This window comes from Scomber japonicus, chromosome 3 (genome assembly GCF_027409825.1).
Source record: "Scomber japonicus isolate fScoJap1 chromosome 3, fScoJap1.pri, whole genome shotgun sequence".
Taxonomy (NCBI): Eukaryota; Metazoa; Chordata; class Actinopteri; order Scombriformes; family Scombridae; genus Scomber; species Scomber japonicus.
The window spans coordinates 26085433-26107589 of NC_070580.1; the positions used below are offsets into that span (position 1 = coordinate 26085433).

Consider the following 22157-nt stretch of genomic DNA (forward strand, 5'->3'; position numbering starts at 1 on the left):
TTGCATTAATTTTTCACCAAGATTTTGTATTGATGATGGGAGAGTCGGACCACTGCGGGTTAAGGTCTGGACTCTGTGGTGGCCAATCCATGTGTAAAAATGAAGTCTCATGCTCCCTGAACCACTCTTTCACAAATTGAGCCCAATGAATCCTGGCATTGTCATCTTGGAATATGCCCATGCATGTCTGTAGGAAACATAGCCATAAGTTCTACTGCTGTTTTTGTACAATTTGATTTCACCAAACGTTTCACCAAACTTAAACGTTTGGTGAAATCAAATGGTAGAAAAACAACAGTAGAACTCAGGGCTATGTTTAATAGTGAAAGTAAGAGCATTTTCACGTGCACAATGCGAAGGGAACTCAAGGGATTGGGACTGCACAGCTATGCAGCCTTAAGAAAACCACTAATCAGTGAGGCTAATCGGAAAAAAGGCTTCAATTTACTGGGGAGCATAAAGATTGGACTCTGGAGCAATTGAAGAAGGTCATGTGGTCTGATGAGTCCAGATTTACTCTGTTTCAGAGTGATGGGCGCATAAGAAGAGAGGCAGATGAAGTGATGCACCCATCATGCCTAGTGCCGACTGTACAAGCCTGTGGGGGCAGTGCTATGATCTGGGGTTGCTGCAGTTGGTCAGGTCTAGGTTCAGCAACATTATGTGCCCAAAGAATGAGGTCAGCTGACTACCTAAATGTACTGAATGAGCAGGTTATTCCATCAATGGATTTTTTCTTTCCTGATGGCACGGGCATATTCCAAGATGACAGTATCAGGATTCATCTGGCTCAAATTGTGAAAGAGTGGTTCAGGGAGCATGAGACATAAGAATAATAAGAATAATAATAACTTTATTTTGTATAGCGCCTTTCACGAAACCCAAGGTCACTTCACAATAACATTTTCACACATGGATTGGCCTTCACCCCCTCTTGAGAATCTTTGAGATGTGCTGGAGAAGGCTTTGAGCAGTGGTTCAACTCTCCCATCATCAATACAAAATCTTGGTGAAAAATGAATGCAACACTGGATGGAAATAAATCTTGTGACATTGCAGAAGCTTATTGAAACAATGCCAAAGTGAAAGCATGCTGTAATTGTAGGAGCAAATCCTACATTTGTGTGTATCAGAAAGGGGAACGAGGAAAACACCAGTAGAGGCGAAAGGTTATGAGATTGCTTAACAGGCCTTACCATGTTTATTCCACCAAACTCCTAATAAGGAGTTGTTTTTCACCATATCTAGCATTTCCAGGAAGTTCTGGCCACCACCACTTGAGAATAGGATTCCAGGAACTGAATATTAGCCTGAACATGCCAGGTCAACTTGACCTGGTGCACGAACACAATGACGCACGACACCATACGCAATCAATGGTATAAAGGGTCTGTAAGGGCGCGCCTCGGGGCTGTTTTGCTGTTTTACCGTTCGTGGTCTATCTTGTTGTTTGTATCGAGTATCTACAATAAAGATCCCAGTTGGCTGTTCGACGACTTCTGTTCTCCGTCTCATATTTTAAGGTTACTGAGTTTAGGTAACCGATCAAAGTTACTACATAATCAAAGCTAAAGGCAGTCCAACGAAATATTAGAGTGCGTGACCTTTTTTTTTTTTGGTGGCGACTTTTTTTTTGGCCAGGCAGTGTATATAGTTAATCCTTAACATTTTTGGGATTTGAGAGGTTGACATTTCCCTCCAAGCATAACACAATGCCAAACATTCATCTGACTAATTGAACATGCTGTTGGTGTTCCACTTATCTGAAATTCATATCATATTCCTTCGAGCGGGGCAATATGACAGGCATTTACTGTTGGATGTTATGTCATTATCTCCACCATATGGTCACACTGCTGAAGAGACACTACTCACTACTTTTTTTTTTTTTTTTTTACACAAGTCATCTACCACCTCACAGGACAGTCAGTGTTGTCCTGATCTGGATATCTGCCCAGGTATGCGGTCAGGAGCTGCTGTAACTGAGCAACAGAGTCATGACACAAGATGAAAAATTAAATTACGTCCCTTCATATGGTAACACCTTTTAAATATTGCAAGACTCTCAGAAATGATAGTGTGTCTTGATAGATGTTGATATATTACCTGTCAAAGCCATGGCTACCACTTTGTCTCCTGCAACTCTCCTTGTTCACATTTTCAGGAGCCAAAACCCAAATATCCTCCTCTGCCAAGGCTGAAAAAAGACATAATTTTAATTGTATTCAAAAAGTGCATTGTGTTAAAAATATTAAAATATCTAGCTGCATGTAGAGTTTTCCTCATATCGCCTGCCTGTAGTCCCTTTATACAGCGCTTATGACCCTGCCAAGCAGAATCAATGTATATAATGAGGAATGACATTAACCTGCTCAAAGCTGGCAGAGTTCACAGCTGTAACAGACTGAGGGTGTCTTCAGTGTGACTACGTTGTGCATATCAGGGCTGATGCTCTTTATGTGATCTGTATTCATACTTCATACTTCATAAGTGTGAGCTGGCTGTTCCCTTTCCTATAGCCCAGATGTGTTCCATCTCACGCTTATCTGCCACAGTCAAGGCCATTATTCAACAGTGAAGTTCTTTACATACCGTATTTCTTTTCATGCTTGTGATGCTTTTTGTTTGTTTTTCATCTCAGACCCAGTTTCTTTATTTTTTTGACAACTATTCCCTTCCTCTGTGATTCTGGTAAGATACATTCTACAACCTCAGATTGATTCTAAAACATTTTTTGAGTAGCCAAGAGATTTTTTCCAGGTTGCAGCTTTTGAATACAAAAATACAATGTTTTTGTCATGAATGTCTATCCATATGAGAGCAAGCTGAGTGACATTGGTATGTTGGTAATTGTGTGGGTTTCCTGCAGGAACTCAGATCTATTCTCCAAGTCCCATGGTAAGGGGAAAGACTCCTGAACCTGAACATGAACCTGAACATGACCCTGAACATGACCCTGAACGTGAACAAGCATATAATAGCATGAATCAAAGAATTAATTAAAACACACTCATTAAAAATAGAATGCATGAGAGCTAAAAATGTAAATATAATTTTTTCTTCCTGTATGACCCTCTAAGGAAATATTGTGTGTATATTTGCATGCGTCTAAAATATTAATGCCACCTAGAGCTGTGCACACTTTCTAATTCATAATAATTAAATTTAACTTAATTTACACTATAGTAATTGAACTAAACCTTGTTATTACTTGTATTCATATAACTCCTGAATGTGCAGCTTTTTTTGTCATTATGTTGACAAACAAGACTCTTCAATGTTCATGTCCACCACCTCTTCCAAGCCATGGATGTATTATGTGTGTGTTTAAGAGAACATACAGTGACAGTGAAACTCACAAAAAACACTAAAGGCCCTCTCTAGAGTCAGTGCTTGGTTTGTCCATTCTGGGCTAAGGTAGAAATATGGAGGTGCAACATGGTGGCCTCAGTGGAAGAAGACCTGCTCCCTATGTAAATACTGACTCATTCTAAGGTAAAGAAAATACAATGATTCCATTATTAAATAATTGAACATAGTTATGCATAATACATTCATTCTGCCAAGTCTGTTCCGCTAGATGCCACTAAATTCTACACACTGGTCCTTTAAACATTTTCCACATCATAAAACAAAATAACTGTTAATAATATTATGTTTGTCTCAACTGTTTCAGAACCTTTCTTTATCATTTTGATGTCTGGAGAACATTTGTCACAGTCTGATTACTTCTGTTTGCAGTTCAGAATAAAAAATATTGTCCACTGTTTCACTAGATGTAGTGGGCCTATTTAATCATCAATATTTGTGATGCATTTAGTTGCCAAAGGTCATCTCACAAAACATTCTGTGATATGAAAAATTACTTAGATTAAAAAAGTGCTCTCTGACTAAATCTTTATTTTTGCAGAACCACTCTTTCACCCAAATGACACTTCAGCATCATTCACATATACTCTTAACAAATCATACTGTGACTGTTTTCTCCCAAACAAAGTAGAACAGCAACAAAAAAAAACAAAAAAAATGAGGAGAGGCAAATGTACATTATTGAACATTTTATTCTGATGGAGTCGGACAAAAAACTGAGATGAATCCAGAGTGTCGTCTCCATGGTGATAGCCGTTCTTCTCAACCCATTATCTGCCAAAGCAAGTACAAATGAATCATTATGTGATTATCCTCAAGAATATGAACGAAATGCTGCACAAATATGATTAATAAGGATAAATGAATGTACAAAACTAATTATGAAATCCTCTACTTACTGCATGTAGCATGATTTACAAAAAACACATACTGTAGCTTGTCTGTGTTTTGTCTTTGAACGTTTTCTTTAACACTAAGTGCTTTTTGAACGATGCTGGTAAATGTTAAGTACTTACGCTGTTCATCCAGCTAATGTAAGCAGATGAGCGGGTGAAGACGGTGGGCTTCCTGTAGGCATTGCAGCCAGAAGAGGACACAAAGCTGGTCACACCGTGGACAACCCACTGGCCATTGACACTGCAGTTCAGGGGGCCGCCGGAGTCACCCTGAATTCAGAAGCAACACATCTCAGTCATAAAATCATACAGTAACAGGTGGCTATATTTCCATACTTTTGATCACATATGGAAGCAAATACTCAATTTTCCAATGAATTTAACTCATTCTCACTTGCTTCTCATATAATTTCAGACAATGTCGAGCACGTTTGTGCAGAACGTGAACGTGCAATACTTTGACAGTTTGTGCAGCTTAAGCACTAGTCTGGATCATTGTAACTGACTTGTGCCCCTGCTGAGGCAGCAAGTAATCTCGCATGTGTCTTCCAAAATATCTTCCTTGACAGCAAGGGGTCAGCCCTCAGCTCACTGGGAGACATTTGATTTCACTTTGTCATGGTGGAGTGGGACTGGATCCTGACAAGTTCTTTCCTGTGTTTACCCTGCTCTGCTTACACCCAAACATCATTCCTGCAGTCTTAATCACAGGGTGTCCACACAGTTTGGGAGAATAGTGGATTCAAAATATGTGCTTGAAAGCATCTGCCTTGCTAAAATATGTTAAACTTTCTAATAAGGTACATTATATATACAGGTTATAACTAATGGTTAATTACTGAGGATTCATAAAACAATTAATTATGTTTTATAGATTAGTTATAAGCCATTGATAAAATCAAATTTGGGGTTGCCAGGTTGTGAAAAATTCCTTAGGCTAATGTTGATATTGCAAATGTTGGTAATTCATTAAAGAACAGGTTCACAAGTCTGTCTTAAAACAATAGTGATGTGTCCATATGAACACTCAAACAGGTTTTGTTTGCTGCAATCATTCCTCCTGTTCATACTGACCATTAGAAGATTCCCTCCAAATTTACAATGTAGGTGATGGGGGACAATATCCCCAGTCCTTGCTTTGACTTATAATATATTTGAAAGTTTCCAATCTTCCAGAGTCACAATCTTTTTAGTATAAAAGTCCCTCTTTGTGTCTTGACTGACAGTGTTTTTCTGTTCAGCTGCTCAGGAATGACAGATAACAAAAAGTTGGATTGAAATGGACATTAACCTTGAAATATATTGACTTGACCTTACTAATTTGGATGGCTGAAGTCTCACATTAGTTTAAAATACAGTTTTAAATAAGTTTATGCACAGAAGCAGTGCTGTGGATTGTGCCCTGTCGGTTACATTGAAAGTCCAATATGATGACATCTCTAAATGGTCAGTATGACCAGGAGATATAATAACAGTGAGAAAAACATGTCAATGTTCATTTGACTGTTGATTTAAACAGAACTAGTCCTTAAAAAGTTAATAAATGGATCACTACAGCTATTTTCCATGAGGTAAGTGGTCATGTGGTGTAGTCAGTCAAAGGGATGACTCAAAGAAGTTTTTATGACTCATTCCTTAGTAATATAAGTTTTCTATTTAGCTTTAGTAAAGTCTTAGAAAGGAGAAACTGAATGTTAGAGTGCATACACAGTCCTTTCTGAGACCTCATAGGCTCACCTGGCAACCAGACTCACTGCCACCACCAGCACAGACCATGGAGTCCTTCACAGTGCTGCCCCACCATCCATAGCTGGTGCAGGTCTTGTGGTCAACAACAGGGAGGTAGGCCTGCTTCAGCTGGGCAGACAGCTGACCTCCGGCTGGGGACGACAGGAGAAATGCATTGTATAGCTGTGATAGCACTACTGCTTACTTAAATACTGAAAAATGACTTCTACTGTGTAAATGTATAATTATGTCAGACTCACTCTGGGTACGTCCCCATCCACTGATGTAGCAGGGGTTGTTGTTGGGCAGGACCTGGCCAGAGGGAGGCAGGGCACCCAGCTGGACGTAGTTGTTGAGAGAAGCATCAGAAGACAGACGCAGCAGAGCAATGTCCCACCTGAGGGTCACATCAGTCATTGATTAGTAAATATGCTTATCCCTGAATGTCCTATAGGCTCACTGTGGGTTTTTTATCCAGATCTAGCTACACTGTTGTTTGATTTCTTTTCTTTTTTTTTATTTCCACAGTTTAATAAGTCAATTAAAAACTGTACAAATACCACAGTCCTTTCTAAAACCTCATAAGCTTAAGTCTCATAGCCTCATAGCTTGAGTCAATTAGAGACTGTCATTTTCAAATTACTAGACCGCAGCAAATATTGTAATAAGCAAAACAGTTAAATAAACATTATCATAAATTGATGTTATAGCCAAAAATCCATGCCCAAAGTATGAATTTAGACATTTTTTATTACTTTTACAAATTACTAAAGACACTGAGTGAGTTTGTAACATGTGTTTTAAGTCTGTTTTTACTATTGTTGTGTGTTTAAGTGATACCCACTCACCCTCCGGCAACATTGTTGGAGTTCCAGTAGGGGTGGAGGTACACCTTGCTTACGCTCATGTACTGCTCTGTTCCCTCATGCCTGTTGATGTCGTGATCTCCAAGAACAACACGCCAAGTCCTGGTCCTGTAACGGTACAAAAAATAAACTTAAACTTATCCTGTCTGGTAGTAAGCACTCTCTATTAGCCAAGGATACCGGATGAAGATAGATATATGTAGATATATGTGTGTTGTGTAGGAAATATAATTTTTACTTGATAGTTAATGTCATATTGAAACAGATGGCTCTGCATTCAAGCTACCAGGAAATGTTATGAAATACATTTAAATAAATGTTCAGCCCTGCCTGAACATATATCCTGCTACTTCATTCATATCTTTATTAATTGTACGTTTAGAAAATATTCTATGATCAATGAAACTCCCACCTGTCCACACAGTGAGCAGCAGTCATGACCCATCCTCTCCTGATCAGGGTTCCTCCACAGGTGTGGTAGAAGTTGCTGCCAGATTTGTACTGAAGAGAGATCTAATGAAAACAACAACAGAGAGCATTATGAGTACAAGAAAACTGAGCTGTTTTTTATTGTCATTTTTTGTGTCTAGGCAGCATTCCCGACATTGGATGATAGCTCAATAAAAGCATTACAAGCATCATCTTAAAATACACCTGCTGAAGTTTGTGAAAGTGTGTACTGTGAAGCACATGTTTGTAAAACGTTGGTTGGTTGTGGAGTCAAACTAATTGTATATTACCTGCCAGGGCCAGGAGTGAGGGCTGGCCACCTCACCTCCAACAACTCTCTCCTCAACGCTGTCCTCCAAGTACCTGGGCTGTGGCTCCAGCTCAGCCAGCACTGAGCAGAGCAAAGACACAGGAAGCTTTACAGTCAGACATCATGTATTCAATTGTGTTAGGAGTCGTGTGTGTGTGTGCAGCATGTCGAAGGAGAAGAAGAGTCATAGAGATCTTACCCAGGGCGGCGAGAGAGGTCAAGACAAGAAATCTGAGCATGTTTGCAGTCTCCAAAACTTTCTGGGCTAAACTCCTGCCCATAACTCTTTTATACCCTCAGTACCCCATGTGCTGATAGTGTGCATGTGTGTGTGTTCAATGCCAGCACATGTCCACCTGTGGCTGTCTCACAGTTATCGTTTGCTGAAGAGCTGACTCAGCTACTGAATCCATTAGTAGATTGTCATGTAAGGTTCTCTGTCTCAGTTTTTCCACCACTGAATGTTTACATTTTACATTGCAGTGGAACCATTTCTGGGTGTAGATTATGTGTGAACAGTAATGATTCTTTTATCTTTACATGTATGTTTTAAGCAGCTACATCAATGGTTTGCAGTGCTTCTATGTCATATTCTGGTCTCATTGTTCACAGCTTTGGCAACAACTTACAGTAACTCCTTCCCTGGGGATGGACACACCATACACACACATACACACAAATACACACACATACACACAGATCCTGACATTTTCTCCAAGTGCACCCCTACTGTTAAAACCCATTTGAAGATGCTTTTTCCCCCTCGCACAGTTACTGTATATGACTTTGTTCTTCTCTTGATTGTCTGGAAAGCCAACTGGAGGCAATCAAACACCAACACATGTCAGAGTACTCCAGGGAAGATTATCCTTGCTTTCACAAAGTGTAATCAGGCGGTTTAGTTGCATTGACTATGTATTGTGCCTTTCTATATATATCCATGTTTGAACAAAATATGTATTTTTGCAGTATGGATTGAGAGCTGGAAACATAAAACACACAAAAAACAGTACATAGAAATAGAACAGAATAAAAAGTATAAAAGTATATTTGACATGTTTACTTAAAAAATAGAGGAGAAAAGTTGTTGATATTTGAGTGAAAAACCATAGACTGCATAAAAGAAAACCAAAACAACCCCATCCCGCTTCCTTCGTGCTCCTTCTGGGGCTCCACCCTGAAGTTCATGGACGCGCATTGTCGTGGTAACGGACGTAACCACTGCGCAAACTGACCAACATGGCGGAGTCTGAAGCGTCTGCTGCAGGACGGTAAATTAGTAGCATTTATTTCTCTGATAGTACAGGTGGCTAGCCTGGCTAACACCAGACCGTGTCTCAATCTCGTGAGATTATTGTGATAGCAAATCTGTGTTTATATGTCTTCATGATTGAAAGCAGTGAACAAACACAGCGAGCAACTACACAGCAGCTACGTTATAGGTTACGTTAGCACGCTGCTAACGTTAGCTGCGAAGCTAACGTGCAGAGCGTCAAACAGCTGTAGTAACAACTCTGCTACTTTACAGATAACATCACAACAACAACAACATCCTGACTAACTAGACAGTGAGCTGAATGTCTGCAGGTAACGTTACAGTTTATGTGAAGAGGCGCTGATGTTACTCACCTGTTCGGCAGATCAGCGTCCGCCTTCACTCTCCGCTCTTCCGCCGGGTCTGCGTCGGTCCCTCCGCCATTAGAAAACCACACCGATGTGTCCGCGGGTCCTTGTTTGGTCATAGTCCTTCTTTTATATTAAATGTTCTTCTAACTTTGTCCTCTCTGGGTGTTTCTTGGTCACCTCTCCTTCTCCACTATGTTTGTACCAGACGTTTCTCACTCCTACTGCGTACACAACGTAACCCCCATCTGTCTGACCGTAAGCATAAATCAGGCTTTAACCTCGCATGAACGCTCCCTGTCTGTGATTGGCTGGAGCATTGTTGTGTTGGCTGCTACTAGGGACTGCTAGCGGATATTGAGGGGAGATTCAGTGATTTTGACAAAAAATATATTGGATTATTATCACTTACTACACCTTTAATTACTAGCAGGACCTAAAGTGTGCTCTTGCTGACTGTCCCGCTGTTGTTGCCAAACTGATCAGTGTAGTGAGTAGAAATGTGTTAATACCTATACAGTCTATGGTTAATACAGTACAGTGTGTCAACCACATATAGAGCTACATTATGCTTTGAAAAAAGCACAGTTTGACACCCATGGAGAATGGTTGTATCCATTTAGTCAAAGCTGCTCCAAAGTCAACATCGGGCTATTTCAGTTGGACAGATAGCTAAGCTACAGCAATGCAGAAGGTGGAAGGGAACATGTATTAGTAATAGGATTATATGCGCTACAGTATGTGTGGAATGGGATGCGTGTATATCCTTGCATGTTAGAAGTTACAAGCTGTTATTATAGATTGGGATCTGTGTTTAAAGCTTACAAGCCCGGGGCTGCAGCACAGTATTCTACTTTAAGCCTTTGATAAGTTTTCATAAGACCCTGTGGAGGTGATTTTATAACTGTGAATTCCAGTGTTGGTGGTGATAAGTAGAAAGGGGCTTCTCTTGCTGTTGCAGGCAGATACACAATTGTTTAGGATGAAGCTATTCAGCCATCAGGGGAGAACTTTTTTTTAACTCTCACCTACGTTCAGCCATGTTTTTGATCTTTGTTTTAGGCGACAGAAATTATACAAATCTTCAGTTTACTGGTTTGATCCCCGATCCCCAATTATTCAGGGCTCCAGGACGTAGACAGAGCCAACAAGCGCTTTACTCTACTACTCTACTACTCTACTCTACACTCTTTGACAGCTCACCAATAACACGCTATATGGTCTGACTTCTGTTACAGAAGAAACAAGAACAAGAGCACAGAAGGTTAGCAATGTAGACAAAACCATTATAAAGCATTACTGTGAATTAGAAACAGAGACTGCTGTATCACAGTGAAACATTATTGTATAGATCATTGGATTAATATGTGTTTGTTGTCCACAGTTCGGTTCTACAAATCTTTGACTGAGGCAACTGTGGGAATTGAATTAAAAAATATATATATAATAGTTTTTATTCAAAAACTCACTGCACTGTTTCTCTGAATAAACCTGGCAATATAATCAACAAAAGGAGTCCAGGGAAGATGTACAGTAACTAATACACAGTACATCCACATAGAAATGGTGGTTTAAAATCACCTCCCCACAGGCCTTGCTATAGGAAGCTATTCCAGTGTTTCAAGTTGAAAATAAAACCTGCACTGTTCACTGTCATGTCCCACAATATACATAAAAAGTTTGAGAAATGGAAGTAAGTGAATGCAATGTACTGAACTTCTTCAGTGACAGGAGTCAGTCATCAGTCTACATAGCAGCTATAACATGTTGGTCTCCACTATAAGCAGACACTTATCATGCATATGCAGTACTCAGGCAGTCTCTTATCATGCATATACTGTACCCTCCATTAGTGCTTCAGTGTACACTGCAGCCCTTTCCTTGTCAAATGTCACAAAACCACAAGAGAGGCACAAGAAAGGGTAGAACAAACTTTCATATTAAACACAGATCAGGCCAATTTTATCTGATCCATTTTTGATGGGGGGTAAAACATTAATGTGAAAAACAACAGGAATAGTATAGGATGACAGGCTAACTGAAAGGCAGCAATTTGAAAGTTTATCCAGGGCTGCTGGCTGTCATGATTGAGAATCAGGGCACATTTGCATTATGTAAAAAAAAAAAAAAAGTGTAACCTTGTGTCCTTGGTACACAGTGCACAGTCTGCTCATCTGTGTGTTTGTCCCGTTTCTGTCTTTTGCTTTTTTGAGTTAGAGCTGCACTGAAAACGGAAAATGTTGAATATGGAGTTTTAGGAGGCCTGATAAGTCTTTGATTTGTGATGTTTATCTGAATTTCAGTCAGCATTGGAAAAAAATGCAGAAAATCAGCCATCTAGATACTGATTTTGAACAACTTTATTCAATTTGACCAAGCTTGTGTTATGTTAATTCTCAGGTGGAAAACAAGCTCAATTCAGAATAGTTTCAGCTGCAAGAAAGGATCAATTTCACATATTGTTCATGACCTGAAAGAAGAAAATACTATATTTAGTATAACACCATCTGCACCTATTTAAAATGAACTGACTTGATGAACTAAAATGCTTTAAAAGAACTTGCTCTTAAAAGTAAAGTGATTTTAACGAACAGATGAGTCTTTATTATGTTTATCCCTCTTTGTTTGCATCACATTCCCATTATTCATTGAGTTCATCCATATCATGTAGGTGGAGATGTGGGTGAAGACAGTGGGCTTCTGAGGAGAGTTTCATCCCATTACAGATACAAAGCTAGCGATAACATGGACACAACAGCTGTTGTTAACTTTGCACCTAAGAAGGCCACCAAAGTCCCTCTAATGTGAAAAAAGAACTGGTGGATAAATTAACACAAATAACCTTTCCCAATTCATGAAGTGTACAAGGGGTAATTAAAAAAATCAGTACCCTATGGTCGTAATAATATTAATAATAATAGGCTATATAAAATATATGTTTTTTCACTTTGGCTGTATTCATTGATGTACTGAGGTACAGAATAACAGGTTTATATGCTTAACTTGGATTTGCTTATTATAATCCACTGAACTATATAGGGTTAAGTTGTTTTTTCTCTGTCTGCAATGTAAAGCTCTACAGTGAGAATTTAATGTGAACACAATATTAGTAGTGTTTAGCAGTACCGTAATGGGAAAGTCTCATAAGAGTGTTCTCACGAGATTTGTTGACAGTAAATCAGCAGATGTCCACATATCAAAACTGTTTTCATTCAGAAAAACACTTTGAAATTGGGTCAGACACTTACATTCATCTCTATGGAAACACTGGAAGTCTTGCGTCTGTCTCACGGCGCTTTTTATCCCCTCTGGTCCTTGCAGACTTGACATGATGACTGTGAACATGTCCTAGTATGTATGACTGAAATGTGGGAGGGTGAAAGGTGCAATTCATTGAAAGTCTGAAGTTGATGAAAGTTCTGAGTCGGTATTCCCATGCAGCTTCCAGACTAAATGAGTGCCAGTGCATCTGCTCTGGAAAACATGGGCACTCGCAGTATTTGTATGGTAAGTCTCTGAACTACACAAGCATCTACTGAGGACTTAACACACTTTGAAAGAGAAGAGTTGGAAATGAGGAATAGGGTAGTATGCATGCTCGTAAAGACTTCTATCAAGCACAAATCAACTGACTGGAAATAACAACTACAAAGGTGTTACAGCACGTTTCACATCACAAACACGACATTAAATAAAACTTGATAATTGAATTCTTCTTGTTCACTGTGTTGGCCGTCATATTGCTGTGACATCAGGTGTGTTTCTGTTGGTGAACTCAGGCTAGATGTCATCAATGACCATTTTATTTCACAGTCTGTTTTGAGGTTGTTTTGTCTGAATTTCAAGTATAATGGATTGCAGCATTAGTCAGCAAGTCCAGAGCCTGAGACTACATGCATGTAGTGCAAAATATGAGAGGAGGAAAAGGTTAGGTGGTATTTATAAAAATGCTGGAAGTGGTGCAGTTGAGGTTCTGCTCCTGAAACTCACAAGTAGGTGTATCTTTGGATTCGCAGCATCTACAACCATTTGGTTAGGTTTATGAACAGTAATATGGTTGGGGTTAGGGGTTAGGGGTTATGCTGTTATGGTGACAACATTGAGGGGGGTGGGGGGGGGGGGGGTGGTCATGTAGCACCCTTCTCGAAACTTTGCTAAATAAACTAAGCTTTTTGTTTCAAAATTGTTTTTAAAAAGTGGTGAACTCTTACACACTCTCATCACAACTTTAATTACAGAAACCATAAAAAATAGTTTATCTGGGGGCTGTCAGGGTTAATCACTGTTTAACCGTGTAGCAAGTTCATTAAGTTATATATACTACTTGAATCATAGGATTATAATAAACATACATAATATGTTCTCCAAACTCACAGCTATTTAAAGTTTAAACCACAAACACTGGGTGAAAGGTTGAGCTGATTTGCTCAGCTGGTGATTAATAGGATATTTTTGCACTAATACTCAGTATGCTTGCCTTGATTAGACTGAATGTTTTTCATATCAGCAGACTCATGTTGCATGCTGACTGCGCGTCTTCTCTAGGACAGATCATTGTGGCCTTGACTGTGCTTTCCCACCAGCCGGAGCTGATGTAGGTCTGGTGGTCGACAAAAGGAAGGTAAGCCTGCCTCATTCTGCTGTGTATTCCTCCACCAGCTGAAGGTACACAGAGCAGAAACAAATATGTACAAACATGAATCACAGTCAGAATTACAAGTGTGAGCAGCTGCAGGTGATTAACTGGAGGTGCATATCCAGTGATGTAACAGGTGGTTTTGGAGGGCGGGATCTCACTGAAAAGGGGCAGAACAGCCAGTTTCACGTAAGAGTGTCTGGGAGAACTCAGAAGAGAGCTGCAACAGGGCGATGTCATTACTAAGTTAGAAGAATAAGAACATTTGAAATTCTCCTACTATAAGTAAGCATCACCTGAAACATGCTGACAAAAATATTTGAGTGACTTTTAAATGATGCATGGTTCAAAAATAAGACACCATACAGTCATAGTTTCATTTAAATTAAAATTGCCAGTACCTCTAAGATGTTAAAATATAAAATGCTTTACATTATATAGTCTAAAAAATAATACAATTTGTCTTATAACCATCACACTTCCCTTCTTGTAGCTGGACTGAACCTCCAACTCAGCCAGCATTAAGGCACAGATAAAACTTACAAAATTACCATTTAAGCATATTTCCCCCCATGTTTTAATTGTATATGTTTTGTTTTTTTCTCAGAGACAAATGACATTTTTCTGCAGTCCCAGCTTTGACATTTCTTATCTGTGGCTGTGAGCGGTGAACGGCAGAAACATGAGCATGTCTCCAGCACCTCGACATTTCTAAATGCCCGTCTCATTCTTTCAGACCCTGAGCTGACCTTCATTTGATGTGGACTCTCTGCTGAGCTTGGCAGTGGTCAGAAAAGCACCTGTTGTCAGCCTCACACTTTCTCACAGTGTGGAATAGATTTTCTGATACTGCATTTTCTCTGCTCACAGTCTGTGGCAACACTGTAAATTAAGTGGCTGTACACTACATAAAATACATCTATGGATTTGTTATTGATTTAATGCCATTCTTATTATTTTTAGGTCTCTGTACATGTTTTGTTGGAGGATAGGAGGATAATTTAAAGCCTGAAGCAAAGGAAATTTGTGATGACACACAAACCACGAGGTTGCATTTACTCAATCAAAAAAATGAGTCAGCTCTCAAGGTTTGGTCAAGTTTATTTTTGCAGAATGAGATCAAACAACTGAGAAATTCTTGTGGATGAAAACATGATTGGATGTAGTCATGTTGTCTCTGTGTTGAATGTTGAAACTAATGGTTCAACATCATGAAATAAATTCAACTAAACTGATATTACAGCATGGAATATAATCAATAAAACCTATAGATATACTAGCGTTCCTATAGAGGTAATTACTCCTTAAAGTTTATTCTGTTACATTTCATAGATATATACTGTACTCATTTGCGATGTGTGTACGTGAAAAAAAACATTTACTTATAAAACACAGATACTGATTTTGAACAACTTTATTTGATTTGACCAGTCATGTTATTTTGCAGGTGGAGAACAAGCTCAATTCAGAGTAGTTACAGCTGCAAACAAGGATCCATTTCATGCGTTCATCATGATCTGAAAGAAGAAAATCCCGTATTTAGTATAGCTTTGTCTGCACCTATTTCACATGCACCAACTCAATGAGCTACAGTACAATGATTTCTTTTTCTTTTCTTCTACATCATATTACTCACAGAGTCCATCCAGTTGATGTAGGCAGAGACGCGGGTGAAGACAGTGGGCTTCTGGCGAGTGTCACAGCCATAACCAGACACAAAGCTGGCAATACCATGGACGTAGTATTGTCCATTAACCCTGCAGTTCAGAGGGCCACCAGAGTCACCCTGTGAGGAACAAGTTAAACAAAGCATCAGATCACTTCATCATTTAACTGTGTTTTTTCATCAATATACAAATCCTAAAACTAATCAAAGTGAGGTTAGAGCTAAAGCTAAGAAAACAAAGATTTCAAATTTGTCAAGTGATTTTAACTCATCAATGTGTAACTTCCACACTTTATTGTAGGGAGAGACTTACATTGCATCCAGCCTCAGCAGCACCACCAGCACACACCATGGTAGTCTTGACAGTGCTTCCCCACCAGCCAGGGCTTGTGCAGGTCTGGTGGTCAACCACAGGAAGGTAGGCCTGCTTCAGCTGGGGAGACAGACTGCCACCAGCTAGACAAAGGTAGAGAAACACAGAAATGAGGCAGACAATATTTATTAAGGTGTAGAGAAAATGACCAAAAGGGTCTTGGCATCAACTCACTGGCAACACGTCCCCATCCGGTGATGTAGCAGAAATTGTTGTGGGGCAGAATCTGGCCGGAGGGAGGCAGAGAGCCCAGGACGACCTTAGAGTTCAGCTGGGCCTCAGTGGACAAGCGCAGCAGGGCAATGTCGTACCTAAGGTGGAGATTCATTGATCATCAGCAGACACCAAATCTAAATCTCTTACATAGACTCCTGATGAAAACATTTCTATTCTCTTTACTCCCTACCTGCTTAGAACATTATTGCACAAAGAGAAACAACAGTGCTGTAAAATCGTCAGATACAATGGGCTTAAGAGCCTTAAAATCTTATGAATCTACTAAAGAATACAATTCTCACCCAGCAGACACTCTGCCAGAATCCCATCCGGGGTGGATGTAAACAGTCTGGACAGTCAGGATCTGCTCATCGCCGCTGTTGCTGTTGAGGTCATGCTCACCGGCAACGACACGCCACGTCCTGTTGCTGTAATATGTAAAAATATAATTCATCTTAAATTCATTAATTTATAATTGATTATTTTTTTATATTTATTAAATCATTAGTGGCATGTCAGATAGAGCCTTAGGATTTTTTATTGAAGTAAAATTATGAAAATGATAAAGGATCACATCCAACCATGAAGTGATTCCTGATTTTGTTTGATTCCTCTGTTCCCATACATTCCTTTCTTTCACTTTACTAATCAAATAAATGAATCCCTTTGGTGTGTGACAGTTATAAATGAGGTTGTGAGAAGTGTCTTCAAGCTGGTGACATTTACAAATAAATCATTCCTGGGTGCTGAGATAAGAGTGAGGCTATGGATATTCAAGTAACCAAAACATGTACAGGAATATACCTACAACTCATACACTCCAAGAATACTGAGTCTATGCTAATCATTATAATACCTGTCCACGCAGTGAGCAGCAGTCATAACCCAGCCTCTCTCAATCAGGGTTCCTCCACATGTGTGGTAGTATCTGCTACCAGATCTGTACTGAAGAGAGATCTAAGGAGGGGAAACACAGACCAGAGATCTGAAATTATGAATTTGATATAAAATAAATATTGTTTCATTTTCTGCTGAAACAATGCATACACTTATTTGTGTAACTTTGGGTTACAGTACAATACCTGCCAGGGCCAGGAATTGGGTTTGGCCACCTCACCTCCCACGACCCTTTGCATGTCCTCCAGATACCTGGGCTGGGGCTCCAGGCGGGCCAGCGCTGATTAAAAACATGGGAACGATTATAGCTTCGTAACAGTAGAGCAAGAGGAAAGGAGAAATGAGAACAGAGAGAGTGCGCTGGTAGAGCAGATTAGCCTGTCTGGAGTTTCTGTGTTTTCACTCAACTAAACATGAGTGACTGACTGGATGGCAGAGAGGTTGACTGACTGGATGGCAGAGAGATTGACTGACTGATAGAGAGTAAGAGAGTGAATGAGACAGTAACAGAGCAATAACGAATAGTATAACAATTTTCTTACCCACGGCTGCGAGAGTTGTCAACACCAGAAACCTGAGCATGTCTGCAGTGTGTGTGAACGTTTCTGCAAGGAACAAATGCTTCTCTCCTACTTTTATACCTCAACTCGACCTTCAGCGGGTGTGGAAAAGTGTGGTTGCTCTGTGCTGTGACTAAAGCCAAGTATGCACCTGTGGTCCGTCTCACACAGCGTTATCAGAGTCTGTTACCACACACCTCCAGCTCTGGCCAATAAAAAATAGTTCAGAATGAGGAATAACACGTAGACTGACAATTATATCACTGGATGACATGAGTCACAGACATTCAAAGGACTTAGAAGGGTATTTCAGAATTATTTGCTAACATCCACCCACGTATTGGCAATTATTTGTGGAAAGAAAGCACACTTTTTTGACAGAACTGTGGCCTAAGGTAGAAGTGAAGACAAACATTACCGTTTTGTCTTGAACATATGAATTGTTAACTTTATTCTCTCCCAAAGTTTTCAAATGATTACGGAAAGATCATTTTTTGTTGTTGCTCTCCAATATGGAAATTTCAAATTGACTGCCTGATGTAACATAGTGCAAGTTCTTGTAAATATTTACACCACAAACTAATCATGTGTCCATCTGAACAGGCATGAATTATGAAGTCAGGATGGGAAAACATATTGCTGTGCCATCTCTTGTCTCCAGTGGTTCTCTAAGGATGAAGTAGAGAAAATTAAAACAATGGCACACTCATTTACAAGCCTTTTCTAAAATCATACAACAAAGGCATTGTGAAATGTTAAAAAAGGGAAACAGTGCTTCATTTTTTTCTTTTTGTGATACAGTTACTTCAGCTGGTTTGATATGGATTTGTCACTGTAGTTTTTTCAAGTACCCAAAAAGGATAATTTGAGAATTTACAACTCCGCTCTTCATCATACCATAACGATAAATATAAAATACAATCAGTGTCTTATTAACAGAATGATTACATTAGTTTTTCAGAGTTATATAATTAAACCTGTGTAGGTAGTCTTTTTTATTTATTTTTTAAACAGAATATAAGTTTATGATTAATCATAGTGCATACAGCTACACTCTGTGCAGGAAAAACAGGATGCTGTTACAGCCCAACACTAGATGGGGCTAAAGACACAGAAACACACAGAATCTCTAGTTGGCCAAATTGGATACAGTGTATGTCACAAAAGCATTTCATCTGTATTGTACAGGAGACGAGATAGATGACATGTAGCTCATGGGATTTCCATATTAACTCGCAAATCTTCGCGCAAATCCATTTTTTATGTGTCAACATTATTGGTGGGGGACATGAGGACAAAAATCCCAGTCTACATTCCCAATTGGAAAGATTTAAATCCAGTGTGAGAACTCAGTTAAAAAAGATTTCTCTAATTTTCTTTTCTCTGACCTCTTTGACATTGAGCAGTAGTGTCACAGATGGATTATTAGATGATCTACAGTATGCACAATAACTCGCTAAGTAGAATATATATATTAATACTTTTTAAAACTGGTTCTTTACCCGTAATGCTGATATTTCTAACAATAGGTTTCTGGACAATGGGAAGGTCCCCGATGTGTCTGTCTTTTATAAAACAGTCATTAATTAGACAGAAAGTCATTAAAACTATATGGATTTTGGATTATTGCCTTATCAGGCTATTAAAGAGATAGCCACGGTGACTGGTAATTGAGCTGGCCCCATGACACAAAGGGACGAGGTCCTAATGCTGCAAGACTTCCTGATCAACAGGGGCTGCGCAATTTCACTATTTTCTCATAGTGCAACTACGTCCCCTCTGAACTCCTTGTGTACCCCTCGACTAGCCCAACCTTTTCTTGCAGAGGCATAAATCAAATGGGGAGATCAAAGACAGGAAGTGCTGGGGATGTGTTAATTAAAGATGTTTGCTCTTGATACAGCTTCCCCTCGTTAATGAACAGTCGATTTGGTTCCCATAAAGATGTCTCACACACTCAGGCAGGAAATTGAGGTTCCAAAAAAAATTAATGGGATGCACTGATTGGGTCTGTGATAGAAAGTCAGGGAGGGTTATCACAGAGTAACTGTTGATTATGCCAATGTGACACTATTGAAAAGCTCAAACTGTTGCCAGAGTGGAGCTCAAAGATTTAAACTGCAATAAAATTAGACACTACCATTGCTGTTGGTATACAGTCATTCATTCTAGCATATTCTTTAATAACTGCTGGCATGTGATGCTGTAACAATCACGTATCCAGAGCGTGCTGTGAGGCAAATGAGGCAAGCCAGTATAATCCAGAAATTCAAGATGCTTTGAGAGGCACAGACGATAATTTGAGGTATTAGCAGATTCTGTATTTTCTCATTGTTATAAGTGAGCAAAGTGACGTCCTGCTTTTGAGCACACTGATGCCAGCCTGCAGCTGAAATATTTGTTCTGTACTCTTTGCTTTTGCCACTTGGGGGTAGTAGGACAAGCTGTGAACAAAACAATGACATATCGTGATAATTATCTTAATAAAACGAATTGTTATCTTATTAGTTGTCTACACATCCTGCAACATTCATTTGATGTTATGTTTCTTATCCCCTAACAAATGTTTTAGGAGCTAAATGCTGCACTATTTCTCCTGACAGTTGTTTGGTGCTGAACAAATGCACAGTTGGTTTATCAGAACCTTTTGGCTGCCTTCTGTGTCTGGATGTTATGCTGATGAGAGTGGACAGACAGAACCAGAACAGTGAAGTTGCGGGCGCGAAACCAAAGCAATTAACTGAAAGTCATTAAAGTGGCCTGCAGAGCTGATGGGGACTGCAGAATCAGGGTATAATTCTATGGGTTTGTCACCTCACACTTTAACACTATACTTATCTCATCATTTGAAAACATTTAATACAAAAATATTGATTAAAGTAACTTTTATGGTAAGCAGACATTTAATAAATATATATTAAGACTACAACCTCTATGATGTATTTACTATAGTCCTTTTTTTGTTGTTGTCATTCAATACAGTACAACCTTTACATTTTCCACATTATTATTTGTAAAAGGCTCTTAGAAAGCTGCCTCAGTTTAACATCATGGAATTTTTCAAGGAGCTAGCTGTTTCTCATTAGGCCTCTTTGGACTATTTTTGTGTAACTCAATCCTCAATCTTGCTCTGCTTTCAAGGACTAGCATTCTAAGTTGTCTAAGAAAATAAATGCTCTGAAGCTCAAAGCTGTACCATAGGCTGTCTGTGACTATTCATAGCTTTTTCCCCGACCGTGTTGACCATTTCTATGTTTTTTTAACAAAGCCACATGGACACAATGTATATAGACAATAAATATGAGGTGAGTTTAAGAAATACAACCTTCAGCTATTTCCCTGTAAGAAAAAAATTACAAATGTTACAGAGTACAAGGGCAATAAGGACATTTGAATTTTAACATCAGGATAATAAACAAATTCTCACTGAAATGCATTTTTCCTGATACTAGTCTGATCCAGAAATTATTCTCTCTGAGTATATAACCACCAGTTATCACTGCTATGTCACCTTTCATTTGTTTGTGGCTGCAGTTTTGGTTTCAGTAAATGTCTTGGTTTATATGTTATGTGTGAGGAAGTATAGCTGTAAATTACTGCACACCATAATGCACTATACACACAGTCTACAGGGACCCACAGTGTACAGAATTTCTCCTTGCTGGCTGAGGAAATGTGTAAGGATGTATCAATGCTGCCATGTGTCCTGCTGGGTGATAACAGTGGAACTGATCCACTGTGCTGTTTGCAACCTTTAATTGCAATTATACCACAGTGAAAACAATCAATACGTCCTTCTGCTTCGCCCCGCCCCACCTTTCTCTCTAGCTTTCTCACCAGCTGACTTTTACTCACATTTTCCTTTTGACTCTTGTCTCAGTCTGCCTCTCTCTGTATATATGGCAAAAAGGTGCCATATAGGCAGGGATGTGATGTGTTTCATAGGGGGAAGGGACAAAGTGTGCAGCAGCAGTAATGTGCTGCTCACTGCCGGGTGGAGAAAGATGATCTGCTGTGGCTAGGAGTGCCTGATTGATCCTGTGGAGTACTGGTCATCCATCTCCGTCCTCCAGTGGCTACCGCTTTCACCTCTTGCTGCTTGTCTCTACTCTCTCCCACAGTCCCCCACCACCCTGGTCTCAGCTGCCGCCGTGATGCTGGGTCCTGGCCACCCTCGGCTGCAGCCATGATAGGGTCTACTGGAGGGGAAAAAGAGGCGGCTGCTCAAAGCTTCCCACCCTTCGAGATAGAGGGAGAAGGAGAGGTGATTAAAAACTGACCTACCATGTATCCTTGTCACTCTGTGTGTGCCAGTAGTGAAGTCATTAGAAGGCCATCAGGTTTTGATTATAACACTTAATATGCAAATGCTCAATAAATATTTCCAGTTGAAAATATAGGTATAGATATACACGCCCATAAAGTTGGAATAATTTTGTTGTCAGACACTTTCCTCTTTTTTATTTTCTATTTATACACATCAGTAATCACCTTTGACCAGGTGCAATGAGATTGATCAATACAATTTTGAGAATATATACACTTTATCAAAAAAAAAACATTTTCA

The 22157-nt window shown here is 39.5% G+C and overlaps 2 protein-coding genes across 2 annotated transcripts; both read right to left on the reverse strand.

The window, feature by feature from the left end:
• Positions 1-4105: 4105 nt before the first annotated feature.
• Positions 4106-7867, reverse strand: LOC128356215 (elastase-1-like). Its single transcript, XM_053316693.1, has 8 exons — positions 7819-7867; positions 7600-7700; positions 7272-7372; positions 6842-6967; positions 6254-6390; positions 6003-6145; positions 4386-4535; positions 4106-4143 (listed from the first exon to the last, which is right to left on the reverse strand). Exons 1-8 carry the CDS (start codon positions 7856-7858, stop codon positions 4132-4134), a joined length of 810 nt encoding a protein of 269 aa, XP_053172668.1. The 5' UTR covers positions 7859-7867; the 3' UTR covers positions 4106-4131.
• A 7460-nt stretch (positions 7868-15327) lies between these two features.
• Positions 15328-21778, reverse strand: LOC128355313 (elastase-1-like). The gene is made up of 8 exons (XM_053315559.1): positions 21640-21778; positions 17216-17310; positions 16990-17090; positions 16436-16561; positions 16092-16228; positions 15858-16000; positions 15515-15664; positions 15328-15395 (listed from the first exon to the last, which is right to left on the reverse strand). The coding sequence occupies exons 1-8, from the start codon at positions 21776-21778 to the stop codon at positions 15378-15380; spliced, it is 909 nt and encodes a 302-aa protein (XP_053171534.1). The 3' UTR covers positions 15328-15377.
• Between the last annotated feature and the right edge of the window lie 379 nt (positions 21779-22157).